At 37.4% G+C, this 24,318-nt stretch overlaps 2 protein-coding genes across 2 annotated transcripts in view; one reads left to right on the forward strand and one right to left on the reverse strand.

Annotated features, from left to right (window-relative positions):
• LOC127438849 (uncharacterized) overlaps window positions 1-24,318 on the forward strand; it is a 687,566-nt gene that overhangs the window by 154,261 nt on the left and 508,987 nt on the right. The window lies entirely within an intron of this gene.
• LOC127438819 (lamin-B2-like) lies at window positions 973-23,118 on the reverse strand. Its single transcript, XM_051694696.1, has 12 exons — window positions 22,691-23,118; window positions 20,411-20,547; window positions 19,476-19,632; window positions 19,266-19,391; window positions 15,295-15,465; window positions 15,078-15,203; window positions 12,235-12,455; window positions 9,429-9,660; window positions 8,173-8,280; window positions 7,969-8,088; window positions 6,102-6,200; window positions 973-3,367 (listed from the first exon to the last, which is right to left on the reverse strand). The coding sequence occupies exons 1-12, from the start codon at window positions 22,904-22,906 to the stop codon at window positions 3,326-3,328; spliced, it is 1,755 nt and encodes a 584-aa protein (XP_051550656.1). The 5' UTR covers window positions 22,907-23,118; the 3' UTR covers window positions 973-3,325.

Genomic DNA, 24,318 nt, shown 5'->3' on the forward strand with positions numbered 1-24,318 from the left:
AATGATCTAAGTACATTTTTTATTATCTAATTATTTTAATAATTATTAATTTTTGTTAAACATCACACATTTCAATTTAAAGGTGCACTCAGTAATTCTAATCCAATACACTTTTTTTTGTCAAATTCTGCAAATATCTCACAATCTGCTGGCGGTCCGTTCTGTGGGTGGGCTGAAATAAAATCTAGTGTTTGTACACAGCTCTGGCTCTGTAAATGGGACACAAAGTGGATCAGACCGATCCACACAACACTACACCAGCCAATCAGCAACAGGGGGTGGTTCTTGCACGTGCACAGGATGGGGGGTGGGGGCAGAGCGAGAGGGAAATTAATTAGAAGAGTGATGGCAAATCTGGCTGATGTGAACTTTCTAAACTCCGAGGACAAATGGCTGTGAAGCAGACCAAGAGAAAAAGGTCAGACGAATATAAACTAAAAAAGAAGGATCATAAATTGACAGTTGGGAGTCGCGCCAACATCGGCAAGGCTTTTCAGCGGTGGAGAGACCTCTGAGAGGTAAAAGGCTTGAAGACGGATGCAGAAGTTGCACTTTTTCTTCTCGATAGGTTTCATGTTTCACAGAACCCATATATGCTGTTGTTGTGATGTTAGATTTAGTAGCAGGAGAGTTGAGTGTCTGGAGCTGGTGTGTGTAAAACCGTCTCGTCTTCTCTGCAAGTTATCTTATCAGTAGCAAATTACTGAATTTGGGGGCGGAGCTTGCAAAGGAGCACTGAAGGGAGGGGCAGTTCGAACATCAACAGTGTTTCTCAGGAATCGTTGCGTGCACCTTTAATGGAATTTTGTCAAATGTGAATTGAAGTGTGTAAATCTTAAAAATAGGTAAAAATATTTTTTGAGTGCATCAACTGATTACTGTACCTGCTTTGCACAATTAACACGTGTTATAGAGTTAAGTAACTGGATACAATGTTTGTATTTGATAACAGACAATAAAAAAACAAATTCATACACAAAACATTTATTGGATATTGCATACAAAAACAAAATGACAAATGAAAGTAAAATAGATCAAAATGAACGAGACACTTGGCATGTGCCCTCCCCTTTTATAGCCCTTCAAAATCCAAACAATGAAGTCCTTTTTCCCCCGTACCAAATTAGATTCACGTTTATTCACAACTCATTTGAGGCTCAATTTTTCGCAGCCTTGAACTCACATTTCTATGCTTTTGATGGTTGTTCAAATAGCAGTTTCTTTACAGTAGATTACTACAATTGCAATGACGGATTGACAATTTTGTATAAAATCTATCAAAGCACATTGTATCTGATACATCAGTCACAGCCCTGTCTAATAAAACCTGAAAGAGTAAGGAAACAATTTTCCTTATGAAAACAGTGTTACACAGTGTTAAAATTCACAGAAACGGAGTGTTTAGCCGGAAAACAGTTTCCATTCATGACAAATGAAATAAACCAAAAAGGTAGATTTTATTAGCTCAGAGGTCAAGTCACAAATGTACGCAAATACAATTTTACTTGGGCTCAATTTCACGTACTAATTTTGACACAAATCTGTGCGCACACACTGACCCTTGACACACTATCAGGTAATTAAATATCCTTTTTCCATTCTCATACAAATATCAATATGACCCACAAAAAAATTAACACATAAGATTACAGATACCCCATTAAAACAACAATATTTAAGCACTGCATTACCTAAAAAAAAACATTAAAAAAAAAAAACTGTTTGACAGGTCAATTTAAGCACACTGCATTTGATATATTTCAAATGCAAGCACTGAGATTTCTCGTGCACTATGGTTTTAAAACTCCAGAGGAAATATATAAAAAATAAGAACGAAGATAAAATTCAGGCTGCAGTATCCTCCAATACCGCAGTTGATGGTAGAATTGACACCCACCCACAGATTCGTCAGCAGTGTCCTTGTTCATTAATTTAACTTGTATATAAAATATATTTGATGGATGCATAATTGACTGAGAACCTTTTTTTTTTTTTTAAGCTTAAGAGACAGCTTTTAAAACGCAAAATGCAAAAGAACCAACAGGGTGGAAGAACAGATTACTTACTGGATTTGACAAATACTGTTAAGGGATTTCAAAATTTTGATCCATTTATTTGGAGTGTCAAGACTTGTATGAAAAAAGGCAAATTAGGCAATCAAGACCAATCGGTTTCATTAGTCTCAATTGTTATAAACAATAAAAAGGTCACTCACTGCTTCTTTGGTTAATTTCACAGAGCATCCATGTTGTTATTAACATGATGATTCTGGTCCAATTTTATTAGTGCTGAATGTAGTCGAATTCAATGCAGAATTCAACGAAAATTGATCACGATGAATTCAATCAAACATCGGTAAAAAAAACAACTACATTGATCTAAACTCAAAATGCTTCAAGTTTCAGTGTTGAGTAGATTTACTCAAAATGTGTGTTTTTAAACAGCGTACTCGATATAAGTTTGATTATCCTTAAGATGATTTGCTTATAATGTATTCCTCTTTTGTAAGTCGCTTTGGATAAAAGCGTCTGCCAAACGAGTAAATGTAAATGTTTCTGCGTGATTTCTCAACATAATGCAGCTCGTATGCATTAACGTCAAATTGCATGATTCAAGATTTTTTTTTTTGCCATTTAGGTTAGGGATATCCCAAAAATGTCGTAACATTTATTCATTGATTTAAACATACATAATACTATGCAAAACGTTCATCGATACACATTATTATACGATTTTAACCCTAAAGTTATTTTGGAAGTACTCTGAATGAGTAATCACTTAGAAAATTGACAAAACACAATCCACCCTGTTCATCTGGTTGGCAAAGCAAAAAACAAGAGGCGTGCTAAGCGACAGCTGTCAGTTACGTCTATAGAGCACTACAAAACATAAAACAGGGAGATAACTCCCCGTCAAAGCATCCCATAATAATTCCCCCATTCATAAAACATGCATGAATCATTTGCATGAATATGCAGATTTCTTAATCACCGGCTTGCAAAAATACTCTCTAATTTCTGATAATTTTGACTCGTCTAATGGCGCTCTGCCGACAGTCAGTAATGGGAGGTTGCCGCCATTCTGAAGTGTTCCAACTCCTACGACGGCTGTCTGGTATGTCAACTGGCAGAAAGACTACTCACTGATAAATTGCATCGTCTGCAGCCATTCATGATTAAATGGCTTTACAAATGAGGTCCATATAAATGAGGGGTAAAGGGAAGGAAGGGTGTTAAGAACTCTTGATTTTTGTAAAATAAAAAAAGTAGTGGATCTACAAAAGACTGAATAGTGGTAAGGAAAATACTAAAGTTGCATGGCTCCATCACATGACGGCACATTCTCTGGATTGGGTCTTTGGGTCACCCTAAAAATACAAAGCAAATGGTCAATACAGTTATTGCACAAAAACTCAATATCGGCTTTTATCACAAAGTGTAAGATTATATATATCAGTAAGCTTCACAAGAGCTATTACAGAAAATAATCCTGCCTCTTCAAGTCTCCCTGGGAGGTCCTACATGTGAGATTGGAAGCCGTAATTATGATGTGATGTGTGTTCAAGTGCATTGGGCAATTACATAATTATTAGTTTTTTACTTTCTGACAAAAAGACACTTTTAGTGCTTGTACAACAAAAAATGAGCAATGTTCATTAGGGAGTGTATTTGATGCTTCATTTATATATTTGATCCTTCTCGCGCTGTGATGCATTGGGTTCCAAGAGCCCACTGCAGGACGTGGTAAATGTCCGAGATGTAGTACAAATGATGGCCCAACACGCAATAGCACTCTTGTGCAACGTGCTATTTATTTTTCAGGTGCGAAAAAGTAACAAAATTCCAGTGGGTGAAGAATATTCACAGGTGCAAGACGTATAATTCAAGGTAACAAATAAAGAAAAAGTAAATACAAAAATATACACAAGTATCTACAACTATACTTCGTTTGGGGGGTTTTTGACTCGCTCACGGCACCACAACTGCATGCTTGGTCATCCAACGTTGCAAGAACGCCCCGAGTAAAGTCCGGGGCTCCCTTTTATAGCCCAGGCTCCTCCCCCCTTTGGAGCCATCCACAGTCAGGTATAGGGCTGCAACTAACGATTATTCGAAGATTATTGCAACGATTAATCATTAGCTCTTAAACGATTATTCAACTTGTGCTTTGACTTAAAAGGTTGTATTAAATGTGCTTACTAACAGTAGAGGACAAAATCATCTTTTCAAAATACCTCTAAATGACATTCACTGAATTAAAAGAAAATTATCCTTAAATTTAATTCACTGCAAAAAAAAAATCCTATTGTTATCAAGTGTTTTTGTCTTGTTTTCCATTTTAAATTGTCTAAAAATCCTTAAGATACATTTACTTGAGAAGCAACATATAAGATATTTAGACTTGCTTTAAGAGAATGTATCTTAAATATAAGTGTATTTTGTATACAAGTGTATTTTTTCACTTGGTTATACTTCTGCGAGTGCAGTAAAGACAAAATATACTTATATTCAAGATCTATCTATAAGCGAGTCTAAATATCTTATATGCTGCTTCTCAGATTAATGCATCTTTTTTTTTTTAAAGGATTTTTTAGATATTTTAAAATATTAGTATTTTAATATTATATTCAACATTCTCAGATAACAATATTCTCTTCTGCAGTATAGCTGCTAAAGTAAATGTTGTTTTAAAGGAGTTTTAGATATTTATATTGGAAAACAAGCCAAAACAGAAACAAATCAAAAACATATTTTGTTGCCGTGTATAATGGGGCGAAGACTCTCTCATCTTTCGGTTCATGTCACTCCATCTTTAACTCTCAAAAACACAACTCTCTCTTATTAATAAAGCTGCGTATTGCCAGTTTTCTTCACGATAAGTAATGCACAGTGACACGTATATTATGATTCAATAAGTCACGAGTCATCACTTTATAGTCCAGCTGCATTAAGCGTGTGCGCTCAAGGACGAGCGTCCCGTGACAGTGTGTACACCAGCCGGATGCAGTTTCAATCTTTCCCCCTTAGATCGGGACATTCGCACAACTCATAGAAGAGGCGTTGACCGCACAGAGAAATGCCAGTTTCGGAGTTTGTAGTTATTTACAAGATCTGCTTCCATATTATTTGAACTTTAATAAAGCTATAACACGTTAAATATAACTGCATTAAAGATGTAACGCCGGGGTGTTTCCTTTAAAGGGCTCTGCTTATTCCACAACAGGAGTGCGTCTGTATTTACTTATTTTGTATTTCTGCATTATAATTCCCTCATACTTTCCGATCTACATCACCTGAAGCTGTTTGGAAAGTTTACAGTGTGTCTGGACTGTGAGCTGTGTAATTCTTCTCAGTCAGGCGCGAGCTGCAGTGCTGCTCTCGTGTCAATATTAGAGTTTAATGTGATCTCACGTTACGTTAAATGAAATCAAACGACTATTCGACAACGAAAATTTTTGTTGACGACTTTTTATTGTCAATGTTATCGATAACGTCGACTAATTGTTTAAGCCCTACTCAGGTAAGTATATATTGATAAATATGTACCACAGATACATTTATTTACATTTTTGTATCACAGAGTCTTTTCCCAGGTAAGTGTAACAGTGCTCCCCTATTAACACAGACATGGTTTCGTTGGCTTCCGGTGGCTAGCAAGCACTCGGCTTGGCCACCCAAATTCCCGCAATGCGGAAGACCGACTCCACCGACAAACAAACACCAAACAGGTAAATACAAAGAACAAGAAAAGACAGTGTTTGTGTGTAACCGGGATGAGTACCGATGGAGGGGAAAATGTGTGGGTGTAAGTGAAATGACCGTGTGCTAAGGGATCGCGTGTGCACCAGCGTCTCCAATAGCGGATAGCGGTAGGGGAATAAATGGGATGTTTGTGGTGTGTAAATGCGTGCCAGTGTTGCCGCCAACGGTGACGATCTACTCCGTCACACACTGCCACCGAGAATGTCTCGAAATTAGTTTTGCTACGGTGGCATTTGTGCGCTCATGTTGTAAATTCGATCATTCTGACAAGACTTGAAGGTAAAACAAGTATGTTGTTTTGCTCTTCAAATGAAACGGATGGCCAAAGCATTGACTAACCTGCTGATGGAAAAGATCTTCATCGCCAAAGTCTCCCTCCTCATCATCACCATTCTCCAGCTCTACAACGCTTTTCGTGACAGTTCGCTTTGCCACTTCCTGCAAGCAGAAGTTCACTTTTTAATATTAGATGCACGCATTAAGAACAATAATATTTTATAACCTAATGGTTACATATGAATATTATGTAGAAAGTAAAACAAAACAAAAAACACAGAAAAGGTGCATGCGCTACACTGTAAACACAAATGTTGCCATTACTGGAAAAAAAAACAAGCTGTCTTAATTAAACATTACTTGAAATGTCAAGTTTTTGGGCTTGTAACTCAAATATCCATTTTCCTTGAATTTATCTTAAAAATCTATAGACTTCTTAGATTTAAGTGTTAACAATTCAAAATATTGAGGCTATGGGGCTTGGATTAATTATGCTTCCTTGGTCAAAGGGAGCACATGGGGGCATTTAAATTGTTGGTATTAAGAGTTCATAGAGGTTTCAGCTCTTTCGTAGAATTATTTGCGGTTTTGTTGCAAATAGTTGTTTAGTGTGATGACACAATTAGGGGGATCTGTGCAACCTTTGGTCAAGTTTTAGCCTGTTAACTATTTCAGTTCACCTTGTGCATGCACAACTGAATTTACAGCTATATATGCATTTCAGTGGAGAAATAAGATTATTTAAAGGTGAAGTGTGCCATTTCTGCTCTACTAGTGGCACCAAACAGAATTACAAAAATAAAGTATGTTTTCAAACAACTTTTGCCAACACCCCTCACACTCATCACGCCCTTTCGCACTCTCTGGATCCCTATGAACAAATAGGCTACACTAAATAAAAGGTGATACAAATTTAACGTCATAATAAACAAGACCATTATAACAAACAGAAAGCATTGCAGAGGAATCGGCTGGTCCGACAGCATCACAAGATTGAGCGGCAGCTGGTGCGTAGGGGATCTAGCACAAGAGGTAGGGATAGTTCTTGGTAACTACTAAGCATAACAGTACATATTCTGAATATCTTACGAATTTATCTGAAGCTCAACAGTAATGAGCCAACTTGTGTGGCAATACCAGAGTAACGCTTACCTGTCGAGAAGCAACACGGCAAGAATCGAACGCCAAAAATTCCCCCACCTTGTAAATGTTGACTCTGGTTTTACTCCGTTCTCTGTCTCTTTGTCTTTAAGCATGTCTTCAAATTTTGGCAAAGCCAAGTTTCGTTTAATTTGTAACACATCTGCCATGGACGATCATATTCTCCCGGATGAACAGTTTACAACAAGTAGCCACGCCCCAACCTCACGCTATAGTCTGAGCTAGAAAGGGATGGGTGGAGCTGAGCAGGCCGCTCAAAATATAAACATCAATGTTTGCCTGAGAGTCTTAGTGTTTACACTTTTGGGGGAGGTAAACCCAAAAGTGGCTTACTTATAGTTGTCAATGAACAATAAACTGGGATATTAGAATGTATTTTGACAACAAAAAAAGTTACACTTCACATTTAATGACTGACTTCGAATTGGTTATAATCTTCTTTATTTGAGCCATGTTATTGTATCTACATTCGTGTCAATGCAACTAAAATTAAGTAGAAACAACATTTAAATAGCAAATCTGAGTTAAGTCTACTTGCATCTAGTTACCTTAACTTAAATATTTAAGTTAATTCTATATGAACACCAAGTTAGTGAATTAAATTAAACAAGATTAGGAGACACCATTATGCAGTTCAATTGAGGGAACAAGTTTACTCAATCACTTGAGTAAAGTCAACTTTAGGGTTTTCAGTGTACTTCAAGGCTGATCCCTCTGATACTTAAGTCTCTTAAGTTTGAATCAACAATCAGATAATGGGGATTCATACCTCTCCATTTGAATTGACCAATGAGGTAAGGATGTTCTCTCCAGTGCCCCAAGAGTTCTGACTCTTCCACAGCAGGGCTGTGGGGGGGCTGTGGGCCACGCCAGCATCGGCACTCCACACCTTTCAACCGTAACATCAGAATTTAATTCAACAATGTGTTAACAGCAAGTAATGTAAAACAAAAATTTGCTTATATTTGCTTACCGTTACTGTCTGACCGGCCTTCAGGACAAACTTGGGGCTGAATTTGTATGCAATTTCCTCTTCATTTCCAATTTGTCTCTTTAGTCGCCAACTTCCCAAAGATTGATCCTAAAGTTGGAAAAAAAGCGATGAAATCAGTATTTACAAGTAGATACTGCATTGCCATGTAAAGGTTCTTCTTTAAAAGGAATGATCCAGGTTCAATACAAGTTAAGCTCAAATCGACAGCATTCGTGTTATAGGCACTGTTTCCACCTGGTTTTAAGATGCGTTTTTGGTGATCTGATCACGAGTGGTAAACCGAAACACATCGCTGTTTCCACCTGGTATTACCATGGGTCTCAAATGCGTCTCCTGTAACCACTTGTGTTCGGATTTCGAGGGAAGGGTCTCTAATTTCATGATGACATACATCAATCACTGTGTCAGTGTGTTACTGCATGTTAATAAACCGCAAAACTAATTGAAGACAAAGAGCTACAAAAAAAAAAAAAAAAAAAAAAAAAAAAAAGTAGCTGTTACCCCCAGATGCAGCTGAAAAATGATCTAAGGGCAAATGCAACTTTTCAAACAGAATTCTCCATTATTAAAGTTTCAGATGTGTGTGATTGTCATCTGTGTCACTGAATGTTGATATCAGATACACTGAAGAAGTTGTGTAAAGTTCTTGTGCTTGTATGTGTATTGGCTTTTTCAAATTTTTCGATCGGACGGTTATTTCATTTAAAGCCGCTCATAAACAGCAAAGTTTAAACTCTTGTTTTAACGCAGCGGTTGATTGACAGGTGAGGGGTGGTGCTTTGCTGCTGTGCAGGACACATGGGGACGGATTCCATTCGCACCTCAAATGTGATGTGGTCACATGCGTTTTAGACTACCTCCATATGAGGTTTCAGTGATGCGATCACAAAACATTTTGGACCATTTTTCCACCTGTATTTAGCGTTAACCACCTGTGATCGGATCACCAAAAATGCATCTTATTACCAGATGTAATTGGGTTCATAATGATGATTACCACACTCTTCCTTTAATATATACTGTGTGTGTGTGTGTAATATATATATATATATATATATATATATATATATAAAATAAACGTCTGTTTTGTTTGCAAAGATGTAATTTTAGAGGCGGGAAAGGTCCTATATGTTGGTGACAGATTGAGAGCAAACTAAATATTCAAAAATGAAAATTAGCACAAAAAAAAATATATAATAATAATAATAATTCATGTTGTCATTAAAAGTTCTTACCTTATCAGAGTTGTTCCTGAGGGTGACAGACTTTCCTTCCAGATCAATTTCCTCGATGCTAACATTGCCCGTTGCTTCTGCCTCCTGGTTGATCTGAAATTTAGGCGCAGCGGTAGACTCTTCCAGTTCCACACGCTTTCTCTTTGCGCGAGAGGTACGTGAAGAACTAGTACTGCTCGCTGTAGTGCGGGACACAGTCACCCGTGAGGACGGGCTTGGGGACAACTTCAGCCTAGAGGACACGGAATGGAGATTTCGTATTCAATAATGAACAGGAAACCACATTAATCAAAAGTAAGAACAGTGAGTGGGCAACCGCACCATGAAATCTTTATGTAACTGCACTGCCTTCTTACCTTTCCTTCATATCATACGTTGCTCAAATGTCTGAACTCTTACTATTATCTCGAAGACGGTCTAGCTGCCTCTTAGCATTCCTTGTTGCATCTTCATGGTAAATGATACCTCGTATTTGACTTATTTTCAACAGTCTAACGACAATGCTACCTCAGGTCTGTTTCTGTCACTGATCTGCTGTCCGTTTGCTTATACAAGAAGACAAAGCAATTAGCATTCCAGTGTGACATTTTACATCCTACCTTACTCCTCCAGCATTTTGCGAATGTCAAGTATGAAGCGCAATAATGTGAAGTTGATTTGAGGAACATTCCTGAGCACGTTACAAGATGCAGGTGTCCATGAAGATGACACTGATGTTTAACGATAATATCTAGGCTGCACGAATAACAGAAGTGTACAATCCTAGAGTGATTTAAATACTCAAGAAGAGCATGATGTAGAACAGCATTTTTTTGAGCCTTGTTTGAGCACGTTCAAACAGGTTTCAAAGCAAAATGAGAGAATTGTTAGGCATCAGAGGTGCATTTGCACATGATGCAAAAGCTAGTGAGCTGCCTATCTAGACATCATTTCTGGACATACTAGGAGTGTTTAAATGAGTTTCAATACCTTGTAAGTTGCCTACCTACCTACAACTTAGTTGGCGCATTCCAACTAAGACTGGGTAAGAATATAGATTTTCCAATGCATCGCGATCTTCATTTAAACTCAATCTCAATATCAATTTTTAAATCTCAAGATCCGATCTTCTACTCTATGCGCAACTCTCTACTACAACGAAAGAAAATCACTTGCATTTGCAACCAAATTTCGCGCTATGCAACTAAAATATATTTGATTCTTCACTGGCTGGTATTTGTTCAGATTTAGCTCACCAGTGACTCTGTCTATGTGTAGTGGTTTGTGCAGTGATGTTTGGATGATTCGTGTCCAAAGATGAGATCCACACAATCAATTAGTCATGAATAAGGTCTCTTAATATCCTTTCTGTTCTTTACAGTCAGTTGTTGATAAAAAAAATAAAAATAAAAAATTCTAATCATGCATAGCACAGATGAGATAAAGCCATTCGAGTCTCTCTCGTTAACATGCGCTCATTTACAGATGCTCTTTACAGAACAGACGGTTTTCTTAAAGAGACAGTAACGGTTTTTAGCACGTTCAACAAATCAATGTAAATACTTGTAAACAGAGGTCGCCCCATAGTGGATTTTGTCAATACTGATAACTAAAATGGCCAAAAAGGCAGATAACTGATTAATCGGCCAATAGTTTTTAAAATCGATCTACATAATAATAAAAAATATCTTATTCTTCCTTTACTATGAAGGGTACAGACACTGAGGCTGCAAAATGAATAAAATCCAAAAAGCAGTTTGTGCAACCAAATTCCCCAAAATAACCATTGAAATTAAGTGCGCATAATGCGGGACATTTTTATTTAAACAAGCCCGAAATACACCTGTATATTATTCTTATTTTGAATTTGTTCACAATGCTCTTTATGAGAGTATTTACCAGATGATGCTTTTTAAGGCCTATAGATTCACCAGATGAACAGTTTTGTACGTATATATTTCACCAGATGAGGTTTACTGATAAGAAATAAAAAATTAGGGGAAAAAATGTAAATAAAATATCGGCAACTATCGGCATGTTTTTTCTGATATCTATCGGTACCGATTAATCGTAAAACCGATATAGCGGTCTACCTCTACTTGTAAATAGTAAATGACAAACGTGCAACTAAATATAATACAAGCAATATCATATTTATTGATGGGATATGGATTTTTTTTATTTTTAAAAAGCCAAAATGTGACGAATGATGAAAAACTAGTAAAATATAATTAGTAAAATTAATATTTTAGCTTTAGATGGTACCCTGTATAATTAACAGCATTAGCTGTGAGACAATTTCTTTCATACTGTCAGCAAAGTGGACATTTTAACAGTACCGAACATATGCTTATATGAATCGATATCGAATCGGAATCTAAAGCTTGTGAATCGGAATCAAATCAGGATATCTGTCAATACCCAGCCCTAGTTTCAACGCATTTTAAAACCTAGTGAACTGCCAAGCCAGACAGAATTTATAGCCATCATAGTTGCCTCAGACAGTAGTGTTAACAGCTATTTTTGTTGTTAACAGGTTTATTGATGTTTAGGATAGGCAATCCGCAGATGACTTGTTTGGAGGGGTAGACAAAGCTTCAGGGTAGGCAATGCCCGTAGACATGCCCCTGGCATCAGAACATTTCAAAACATAGTTAGCTGCCTTCCTGGACACTATCCTTTGTCAAATAATACTGTCTTGTCATTTTTGAGTAATTCATCACTGATTCATGACATGGGTCCAATTATGTTTCCAGCCATTTGGTCCTGTAGTCTCTAGCAGCAGGTATGTGTTGACAGGTGACTCTTCAGAAATGTGGACACTCACCTGTCTTCCTCTCCCTCCAGCAGTTTCCTGTAAGCATTGATCTCCATGTCCAGAGCCAGTTTGACATCCAGTAGCTCTTGGTATTCGTTAAGCTGCTGCTGCATGCAGTCCCTCATCTCAGCCATCTCGCGCTCTTTAGCGTCCAGCTGACGACGGTACTTGTCTCGGTCGCTAGACAGCATGCCTTCCAGCTCACGGATTCGTTCCTCAGCGGTGGACGCCTACAAGAATATAAACTCGTGTTTAGGCCAAAGCGTACTTCGGTTTTTCCACGCACGTGGCGCAAATTTCATCAACACAATTTCCACAAACGGTCCTGTCTGTGCGTGTCATTAAAGGGTTAGTGATTAAGCCAGTGATTACAGTTCATAAAGTTATAAATATGGATATTTTTCTTACAAAAACGCATCACTTCAGAAGGCCTTTATTAACCCCCTGGAGCCGTATGGATTACTTTTATGATGGATGGATGCGCTGTTTTGGGCTTCAAAATCTAAGGTACCATTCACTCCCATTATAAGCTTAGAAGAGCCAGGATATTTTTTAATATAACTCCGACTGTGTTTGGCTGAACTAAGAAAGTCATATACACCTAGGATGGCTTGAGGGTGAGGAAATTATGGGATAATTTTCATTTTTGGGTGAACTAACCCTTTAACATATGCATTCTTCCAACTATGTGGACAGAACACTACAGTGGTTCTCAAAGTATACTGTAAGAGGGCATGGAAGACTGCAGCGCACTCAAATCTCACTCACTTTCACACATTTAAAACCTTTGTGACAATACATGCAAATACGTGCAATTTCTTTTCCTTCACCCTTTTCTACTTTAGCCTCGTTTATACTTTCACCTGGCACTGCAGCAATGGCCCAAGGCGTTTATACTTTTGTGGTGTCAGGGGTGCTTACTGTGTTGCGCTTATGTAAACAAAGATGTTTTTACTTGCGCACCAGATTCGAATGGGTAAAGATAAGAATTAACACTAACAATTTCAGTCTGTTCCTCACACAACACTATTGCATGGCTTCAAAAGACATTCCTGGTTCAATACAAGTTAAGCTCAATCAACAGCATCTGTGGCATAATATTGATTACCACAAAAATTTATTTCGACTCGTCCCTCATTTTCTTAAAAAAATAAAATAAAAACGAGGTTACAGTGAGGCACTTACAATAGAAGTGAATGGGTCCAATTTTTGGAGTGTTTAAAAAGGCAGAAATTAGAAGCTTATAATTTTATAAAAGCACTTACATTAATTCTTCAGTTAAAACTCTTGTATTATTTGAGCTGTAAAGTTGTTTAAATCATCATTTTTACAGTCGTTTTAGGGTTTGTTGACATTACATCATCATGGCAACAAAGTTGTAAAACTGGCTATAACTTCATACAGAAAAGGTTTGTATGTGATTTTAATCACACTAAAATCATGTTATCAAACATTTTGTTTATGTCTTGTGGCTATACTTTTGAAAAAGTATTTTAACGTTTACATGTTGGCCACATTCATTGTAAGTGCCTCACTGTAACCAAGGATTTCGCTTTTTTTTTTTTTTTTAAGGAGGGACGAGTCAAAATTGATTTTTGTTGTAATCAACCTTATGCCACAAATGTTGTTAAGCTTAACTTGTATTGAACCTAGAACATTCATTTAAATATAGTGCACAAGTGATGACTTTTGGAGCTTGACAATCACAATTCATCCCTCAATCTTGTGTTTCACATATGAAAAAAGTCATACTCCTTTTGCACGAGGATGTTGAGTAAATGATGGCAGAAAATTACATTTTTAGATTAGCTTCTATATATTAACAGTAGGGGTGTAATGATCCATCGATCAATTCGCCAACGATGCGATGTCATCGATACAATGCGTAAGATCAATGTATATATATTTTTTAAGATGCACCTTTATTTTAATGCTCTAATTCCAGCCACGTCCGTACGCATTTCCGTCACGCGATGCAGCAACCTTATTATATTCATCTCGTTTTATAAGCGCTAAATATGCTTCTCATGTGGGACACAGATGTCTGCTGAGTGATTGAAGTTGTGCTCTGCTTTATCTGTGCGCGCGCATCAACAGGGCTGCAAGGATGGCGCGGAGCAGCTCACATGCGTGAATAAATTGGGCTGCCCTCAATATGGTGGTGCATGTGACAAATTTGAATTCTACATGAGCATTTTTGCTTTTAAAGCGCTTTGGAGCAATTCAACCATGTCAAACAGCTAAAGAGCCCCGATATTCTAAACAGTGCTGACAAGGGAAAGAGAAAACATCTGCCCTGCACCAACATCAATTACAAGATTTTTCACATCTTCCTCATTATTCAACAAAATAAGTGAATACTGAAAGAACAGTTTCACTGTATTATATATAAAGTACATTTTTTAAAAGCATTTTGTAATAAAAAACCTTAAAACGTGATTTTTTTCCAATCAGTTTAGCAACTGAATCTACACTGCCCTGCAAAGCCAAAATTAGTACAAACTACAGCACTGAAATCAAGAAAAAAAGGCATACATTTGGATTTTCCAAAGCCAAGAGCCAAACCCATCAGTCACAGGCAGATCATGGTCTAAGAGACCTGATATTACTCATGACCCAATTTTAATTAGCGTTTTGCCATTGAAGGGTGGGCGCCATGAAATAACACAAATATAATGATGAGACAACAGATCTATTGCATTGTCCTCGCTAGTTGCTCCATAAAAGAAGCTACATCATCTAGGTGGCCTTTGTTGCACTATTTTGAATGATTTATGATTTGCGACACACTATCTGGTGTACTATATAGGACTTGAAGGGCGTTAAAACGGGTAAATGGTGGGGTGTTGTACCTGTTTCTGCAGGGCGTTGAGCTGATAGCTCAAGCTCTCGATTCTCATGTGGGCTTCTTGTAGTTCCTCACGGGCAGTGAGCACCGCCTTATCATTCATGTCAGATGACACCTTAGCGTTATCCAGCTGGGAAGAGAAGACGCACTTACTGTTAACTCTGCTTTACTTTTCCAGTGAAGAAAGCTGAATAAAGATATCGTAACGTAATGATGGTTACCTTGGCCTTGAAGGTCTGCTGTAGCTCTTCTTTGTAGATCTGCACTTGTTGTTCATGCTGTTTGCGGAGATCTTGCAGCGCCTGCATCAGTTTGAACTCGTAGTCCTGCTGCGTGCCCGTGTCCACCTCCACCATGCGTTTCTCGCGATGTCTGCGAGTTTCACGCACCTCCTGCATGAGACATTCACATCAGGTGTAAGAACTGACCTTTGACCTTCTCATGATTTTGTGGTACAGGCAAAAAGCACTCAATAACAGAAGTTTGTCTTATTCACTCTAACAAAGTAAACACAAGAGTTAGAAGTAGTGAAAGACCAAAAATATTGGGCAGGCCAAATAAACATGCCCACTTTGCCCATTAACAGAAATGCTGGTTCCAAAAATCTACCAACAGTCTTGTCATTGGAAAATAAACACTTTATTTTATGCCTTAAAATATTTTCAGAGACTTTAGCAAACATTGTGTAAAAAAAATTAATTAAAAAACTGAATTAAATTGTATTGTGTTAAAAAAAAAAACAATGCTACTTTGCTAAAAATGTATATTATAAATAACTGAATAAATATCTTATAAAACATAAAATATAGCCAAATTAAAGCTGTCGATTTAACGTGTTAATTTGCATTAGTGCAATTAATTATATAAAAAAAAAAAAAAAATTTTGAAATATCCCCTGGACCGTAATATGGAAGGTGGAAGAAGCATCACCTTTTTTCAGCAGGGGGCAGTAAGCGTAACTCCAGCTTTACAGGCAACGTGCAGCTGTACAGAGAACAAACCACACTCAGGCTTGCTTGACACTAGCGACAGCACAAGATGAGGATGTGTTCTTGCTTTCAGCTGGACGGAGCGCAATTACGAACGCAGGGATACTGAGACGTGTTTTTCTAAGTTTCAAACTACGTTTAACTTGACACAGCGACCTAAACACTGTGTTTATGACGCGACGCAACTAAAGTGAGATGCTCTACGAGCATCCGTCTGACGTAAGTGAATACTGACACATCCTTAGAAAAGCCCTTAGAGTAAATCTATCTGGGATGATTGAATTCAATTGCAAAATGGATTGTTGTGGACTGTAGGGCTGCAACTAATGATTATTTTGATAATCGACTAATCTAACGGTTGTTAGAACGATTATTTGACTATTCGGGCGATTATTGCAACGATTAATCATTAGCTCTTAAACGATTATTCAGCTTGTGCTTTGACTTAAAAGGTTGTATTAAACATGCTTACTAACAACAGAGGACAAAGTCATCTTTTCAAAATACCTCTAAATGACATTCACTGAATTAAAAGAAAAAAATTATCCTTAAGTTTAATTCATTACAAAAAATTACAAAATAACTATTATCATTAAGTGTATTTGTCTTGTTTTCCATTTAAAATTGTCTAAAAATCCTTAAAACAAGATACATTTACTTGAGAAGCGGCATATAAGATATTTAGACTTGCTTTAAGAGAATGTATCTTAAATATAAGTGTATTTTGTATATAAGTGTATTTTGAATATAAGTGTATTTTTTCACTTGGTTATACTTCTGCGAGTGCAGTAAAGACAAAATATACTTATATTCAAGATCTGTTCTCTAAAAGCAAGTCTAAATATCTTATATGCTGCTTCTCAAGTAAATGTGTCTTGTTTTAAGGATTTTTAGATATTTTAAAATATTTAATATTATATTCAACATTCTCAGATAACAATATTTTCTTCTGCAGTATAGCTGCTGAAGTAAATGTATGTTGTTTTAAAGGAGTTTTAGATATTTATATTGGAAAACAAGCCAAAACAGAAACAAATCAAAAACATATTTTGGTGCAGTGTATAATGGGGCGAAGACTATCCTCTCTCACCGTTTTGCTCACTTGATTTCGATCCATCTTTAACAAAAAAAAAAAAAACTCTCTCTTCTTAAAAGAGCTGCGTATCACCAATTTTCTTCACGATAAGATACACACCGCAACACATGTTATGATTCACTACGTTGCACGCTATCACATAACAATCTAGCTGTAGCAAGCGTGCGCGAGGGATGGCAGCTCCGGCTCCACTTTATTTCACGACAAGAGTGCTTCTGTATTTTTCTTATTTTGTAATTCTGTATAATTTCCTAATACTTTCCGATCTACATCACTTTAAGCTGTTTGGAAGGTTTGGAGTGGGTCTGGACTGTAAGCTGTGTCTTCTTCCTCTCCTCAATCATGCGAGAGCTGAAGTGCTCCTCTCATGCGTCAGAGTTTAATGTGATCTCATGTTACGTTAAATGAGATCAAACGACTATTCGGCAAAGAACATTTTTGTCGACTATTTTTTTTTTTTTTTTTTATTGTCGATGTTGTCGTTTCAGCCCTAGTGGACTGTATGCCAATGATAGACTTGTTCAATAATATGGGAATAAACAATATATTGCCTTCTAAAGACACTTTTTGTATTGTCTTATTAATGCTTTACTCATCTGCTACAATAATGTAATGCATTTTTTGGGGGGGAATTTCTCCCCAATTTGGCATGCCCAATTCCCAATGCACTCTAGGTCATCGCGGCGGTGTAGTGACTCGTCTCAATCCGGGTGGCGGAGGACGAATCTCCTCCGCGTCTGAGACCGTCAATCTGCGCATCTTATCACGTGGCTTGTTGAGCGCGTTACCGTGGAGACCTAGCGTTTGTGGAGGCTTCACGCTATTCTCCGCGGCATCCACGCACAACTCACCACACGCCCCACCGAGAGCGAGAACCACATTATAGCGAACACGAGGTGGTTAACCCAACGTGACTCTACCTACCCTAGCAACCAGGCCAATTTGGTTGCTTAAGAAGCCTGACTGGAGTCACTCAGCACGCCCTGGATTCGAACTTGTGACTCCAGGTGTGGTAGTCAGCGTCTTTACTTGCTGAGATACCCAGGCCCCAGTGTAATGCTTTTTAATTATCAGAATTATTATATTTATAATGTGATGTATATTGTATTTATAATTCTTTAAATATACTTATTTATAATTATTTAGTCATTATATTTTGAAATACTGTTATTTGAGGTGCTTTCTATAATTATATACAGAAAGTGCAAATATTAATCTATGCATTTATGATTCATTAATGGACATATCATGTAATTAATTTGATAACAAATTTTAATCAATTAACAGTTCCAATGCAAACAATTTTACCGATAAACCAAAATAAACTCATTTCAAATAGAAACATTTAAAGGAATATTCCAGGTTCAATAAAAGTTAGGCTCAATCGACAGCATTTGTGATATAATATTGAATACTAGAAACATTTATTTAGGCTCATCCCTCCTTTTCTTCAAAAAAAAAAAAAAAAAGCACAAATCGAGGTTATAGTGAGACACTTACAATGGAAGTGAATGGGGACAATTTTTGGAGGCAGAAATGTGAAGCTTATAATTCTATAAAAGCACTTACGTTAATTATTCTGTTTAAACTCATGTATTATTTGAGCTGTAAAGTTGTTTAAATCATCATTTTTAGTCATTTTAGGGTTTGTTGACATTACATCATGGCAACGAAGTTGTAAAACTGGATTGAACTTTACATAGGAAAGGTTTGTATGGGATTTTATCACACCAAAATCATGTTTACACGCATATTGTTTGTCTTGTGGCTAAACTTTTGAAAAAGTATTTTAATGTTCAAAAATTGGTCCCCATTCACTGCCATTTTAAGTGCCTCACTGTGACTTTGGGCTTTGCCTTTTTTTTTTTTTTTTTTTTTTTTTTTTAAAAAGAGGGGCTATTTTTGTGGTAATCAACATTATGCCACAAATGCTGTCGACTGAGCTTAACTTGTATTGAACCCAGAATATTCCTTACATTGAATGTCTAATTTCTCATCAGTAAATTGTATTATGTGTGCTTAGGCCAATGGCCAGCCTGCTCTCTAAATATCTTCACAGCCCTTTGAAAAAGCCCATATTGGTCGACTACTACTAAGAAGCACTAACCTCCTCAAACATACTCTTTCTGAACTCCAGCTCCTCTGTCAGACTCTGGCAACGGTTCTCCAGGTCCACCCTCATCAGAGTCTCCGCCTCCAGCTGTTTCTTGGCCACTCCGTGAGCATCTTCAGTCTGGAACGGCAAGAAAACATCTGTTACGCCCCGCCCTGAAGCCAAAGACAGTGATGCATCTCAAATGTGAATTAAATGACTTACTTTGGCCAGCTGAGCCTTCAGGTCCTCCAGTTCTGCAGAAAGTGAGCCATTTTCACTGAGGGCCGTGTTAAGCGCCGCCTCCTTCTTGTTGTACTGAGCCTCCAGTTCTTTGATACGAGCCAGAGCCAAAACGAGATCTCCATCCTTCTTCTTGTAGCTTACAAAAAAATTCCAATAAGTAAAATATCCTGATTCACGAAAAAACTAAGCATATTAGCAATCTTGTCCCTTGAAAGTGTCTAAATCTTGGACGACGCGGTTCCAAAAACATCCATAAAAACTTGGGGTCACTGACATTTTACCTCGAGATTCTCAAAATAAATGTCACCCCATAGTCATGTTGAATCCTTTTAGCATTAAAGCACATGCTTTTAAAACGTTTTGAGTTGTGTTGGCCAGTGTTAATCTCGATTAGTGCTTTTGAAAGTTCCCGAACTGTATGAGCAATAGTAATACTGATGTTTATCTTAGCAACTACTAGTAACTATTGAAATCTGTGTGACGAATGTAGGTTTACACCATAAAGTAACGCTACTTGTGGTTAAAGCGGTTACCCACAATCGGGCACATAGCAACAAACTTCCTATCTGAAAGTGTTCCTTAGCAACAAAATAAACTAAAGACAACATTTGAGACAAAACTTCTGGACTCATGTGTTCAAGTGTAAATTTCTATGAAAATGTAAAACCAACAAAAAGCTGTTAATATCCTGAGAAGGCTTTGTAGAGATGTTTTTTTGGTTGCATTATCTAAAGCAGCAGATGGAACCAGATTTAAGTCAGGTTAAAGTTCTGACTTTAAGCTTTAGGAGCCATTAAAAAAGGGGGGTGGGGGCAATGCCCCCATCTGGCCCCTTCATATCACAAGACCAGTCAAAAGACCCCATGCCGAGTATCTTTCATGCAAGAAAGTTCAAAAGATTCGGTAATACTTACTTCTTAGTGACCTCTTCAAGTTCAGAATTGGCTTTTCCAAGATTGATCTGAAGCTTGGCTCTTTCGTGAGCGGTTTCGTCAAGAATACGTCTGGCGTCGGCAAGTTCGGCTTCATAAAGAGACTTAATCCCGGACACCTTAAAAGAAAAACAGACCATCGGTTAGAGGTTTAACTACGTGCGCTTGACCTGTAAAACATGTTCAACACATGTTGCACTTCGCCCAGTAAACAGCGACTTAATGAAAATGTATGAACTTGGGATTAAAGAGTCAAAGTAGCCTATGTAACTCACCTGATTACAAATATTATTTAAAACTGACCTGCCAATTAGCATAAACATTAACATCAATATTAGTGAATTTGTTTGTGTTCCAGGTAAACAACTACACTACCCATAATCCTGAAGAGAGATCCACCAATCAGAGAACTGCAGCCAAGAAAGCCCACGAAACAAGCCCAGAATGACTATAAAAACGTAATGTGGTGTAACCAACAAGGTATTAAACTACTTTCCTTGCACCCTGAATATACGAGACTATAGCCTACACAATCGTTAATTTAAAAAGTTCTCAAACACATTTTTCAAGGTTTTTAATTCACACTCAGGCTTGAGGGTTTAAAAGGCATCCGCTTTGTTTTATGGTTTGTCTCAACGTAAACAACAAACTGGCTACCTACATGTTAGTTACACCACATGACTTTGATTTGGTGGACAACAGTGTTTTTAAAATATGAATGAAATTTTGTTTTCAAGTAACGTCATGTATTTAAGTAAATGTTTCTTGTGACTTGCATTAATGTATTTTTAAACAATTTAATAGGTCTGGACAAAAAGAGTGTCATGTCATTGACCTAGATGTCAAAAAGTCTCAGATTGGGGTCTGGGTATCTCAGCGAGTATTGACGCTGACTACCACCCCTGGCGTCGCGAGTTCGAATCCAGGGCGTGCTGAGTGACTCCAGCCAGGTCTCCTAAGCAACCAAATTGGCCCGGTTGCTGGGGGAGGGGGTAGAGTCGCATGGGGTAACCTCCTCGTGGTTGCTATAATGTGGTTCTCGCTCTCGGTGGGGCGAGTTGTGCGTGGATGCCGTGGAGAATAGCGTGAAGCCTCCATACACACTGTCTCCGTGGTAACACGCTCCACAAGCCACGTGATAAGATACGTGGATTGACGGTCTCAGACGTGGAGGCAACTGAGATTCGTCCTCCACCACCCGGATTGAGGTGAGTCACTACGCAACCACGAGGACTTGGAGCGCATTGGGAATTCCAAATTGGGGAGAGAAAAATAAAACAAAAATCACAAAAAAGGATCATGCATTATATTAAACTGCATTAAAAAAAAAAAAAAAACTGCAAATCAACTTTTAATTTTTTGGCACTTTTGATTTATGGGTTGGGGGTGGGGGTTGATGTGGTCTCCATTGAGTGGGGGGGAGAAGATGGTGTTGATCAGATTCAAATTTGAAAAGAGCATTTGGCCCCGCCCTCCCAGAGTATCAGGAAAACGCCCGAAACACCAGGACAAGTCCACAAGTTGCTTAAATACACACAAAGTTACTCGGAATTTACACTTTAGTCTACAAGTTGCAACTTTAACCTGCTTTTACATGTCTGTTTAACACAAACACATGCATATCAATCGGACTTTTTTTATGCATTTGGGATAAACCCTGCAAATTAAAGCCAGATGACTACACTTTAGTGGCCCCTCCCTGTTCTTTACATTACAGACCTCTTACTTACGTGCATTTACGTGCAAAGCATATATCTGGCCATGTAAATAAAGCTATATCACAATACATTTTCTGTCTTGTCTTTTTTGCACATGCAAAGTTTAACTTATTAGGCACGTGGTGAATGAGTAAGTACGTTGCTTCCTCGCGCTACTTTTCAAACTCCGCTCAACTGTTAATCCAGCAAAATATACATAAAATAGACAATTAAACAGCAAAAAAACAACACAAACACATGAAGGTTTTCTGTGCACTTAACCAGACATCAGACCTATCATTTGGGGTTGAAATAAAGCGAATAAGAGGCAGAAAGAGACTTTGTATAAACGTAAAACTCCATTGCACGTCCCCAGCCCATGCAAATTTGATTTACAACACATTAAAAACATATTAAACAATGTTCCTCAAACTTCAAAGCTTAATGAGAACAAAATGTACATAAACAGATACATAAATGCATCATACATTTAACCAGAAATCACATGCACGATGCAGGAATGCTTTATTGCAATAAAACGACAGAACAGGAGAACGCTCCGCACCTCTCTGGTGGTGACTTCCTCCTTCTCGGACACTTTGACGAGCAGCCGGTCGTTCTCGAGCTCGAGCGACCGCACGCGGTCAATGTACACGGCTAGACGGTCGTTGAGCGCGCGCAGTTCCTCTTTCTCCTGCAGGCGCGAGATGCGCGCGGGGCTAAGCGGCGTTTGGGAGGGCGTCGCGCGGCTGGACTCGCGGCTCGGGGTTGCGGTCGCCATATCGCTGTACTCTATAGACCCACTTTACCTCAAATCACACACAAAAAAACTCGTTCCTCGAGACGTTGGTGCTCCACTTCGGCACGGTTGTTGCGGAAGCAGCCGAGTTGTAGATGGAACGGTTTTCCGGTGGTGTTTAGAAGTTTTTGTGTGCGAAGTTTTCTGAATGAAAAGTGTTATTGTAATCCTGCTGCTGGTTGGCTGTGTTTGAAACGGAGGTGTGAAAAGAAAATGGCCGACGCTAACGTTAAACCGCGCCAAAATTCAGTCAAAAGGGATCATGGGAAATGTAGTTCGAAGCTCGAATTCGTATTTTCTTAGTAATAAGTAGCATTTAAAAAAAAAAAAAAAAATATATATATATATATATATATATATATATATATATATATATATATATATATATATATATATATATTAATTTAATGATTTAACTTTTTTTAATCATAATTTAAAATGTTTATATAAATATTTAAATAACGATTTAATTTTGAGTAAATTGTCCTTACATATATTTGTAGGATGTTGAGTGTAGAAATCTGAAGTGAAATCTTAGTGAATAAATGGCAACACATTGGACCAGATGTAGATTTTTTTTTTTTTTTTAAATAAGACAATTAAAAAAAAACACAGACAATGGGGAAAAATACAAAATGAGAAAAGGCAAAAGGGATCATGGGAGTTGTAGTTTGAAGCTCAAATTCAAATTTTCTCAGTAATCTATGGCATTTTTTAAATTATGAAATTTAAAAAACTTTTTCTTTTCATCTTAATTTTCTTTACATAAATACACAAGTAAAATCCATAATTATATTGCAAAATATTAATTTACAAATATTCCAAAAAGGTGGCATATTTGTATGATTTTGAGGTTAGAAAACAGATTTCATAGAGTCGTTAGAAAGTGAAATCTACAACGAACGCTAAATAAATGGCTCTTCGTTGACTTCTGATAAGTTCATATTTAGTTTACGAACATATTGGACTAAATGCTGATTTTTAAAAAATAAGATATTACATAAAACACAGACAATGCGGATACATACAAAACTAGAAAAGTGACAATATACACAAAAACTGTTTACAGTTTTTCTCAATCGCTTTGGCTCAATTCTCAAATGAGAATTTATGTTATTTTTTTTCAAAACAATAAGTTCAAATATCTGAACAATTAGTTTCTTGTTCACACCAAATTTGAATTTCTTATTCATTTAAGCATATTGCACATGTTTTGGCACATGTGTGCAAAAGAGTAAGTACAAATGTCTACAATTTGCACAATAACTAATTGCACAAGGATTGCACAAGGACGAGCTGATTCTCAGTGAAATTGTCATACTCTTCACAACTTCTAAGACACTCCCAAAATAAATGATTAATAGTCTCAGGGGCACTTTTACAAAATGTACAAT

The sequence above is a fragment of the Myxocyprinus asiaticus genome, chromosome 50, assembly GCF_019703515.2.
Source record: "Myxocyprinus asiaticus isolate MX2 ecotype Aquarium Trade chromosome 50, UBuf_Myxa_2, whole genome shotgun sequence".
Lineage (NCBI taxonomy): Eukaryota > Metazoa > Chordata > Actinopteri > Cypriniformes > Catostomidae > Myxocyprinus > Myxocyprinus asiaticus.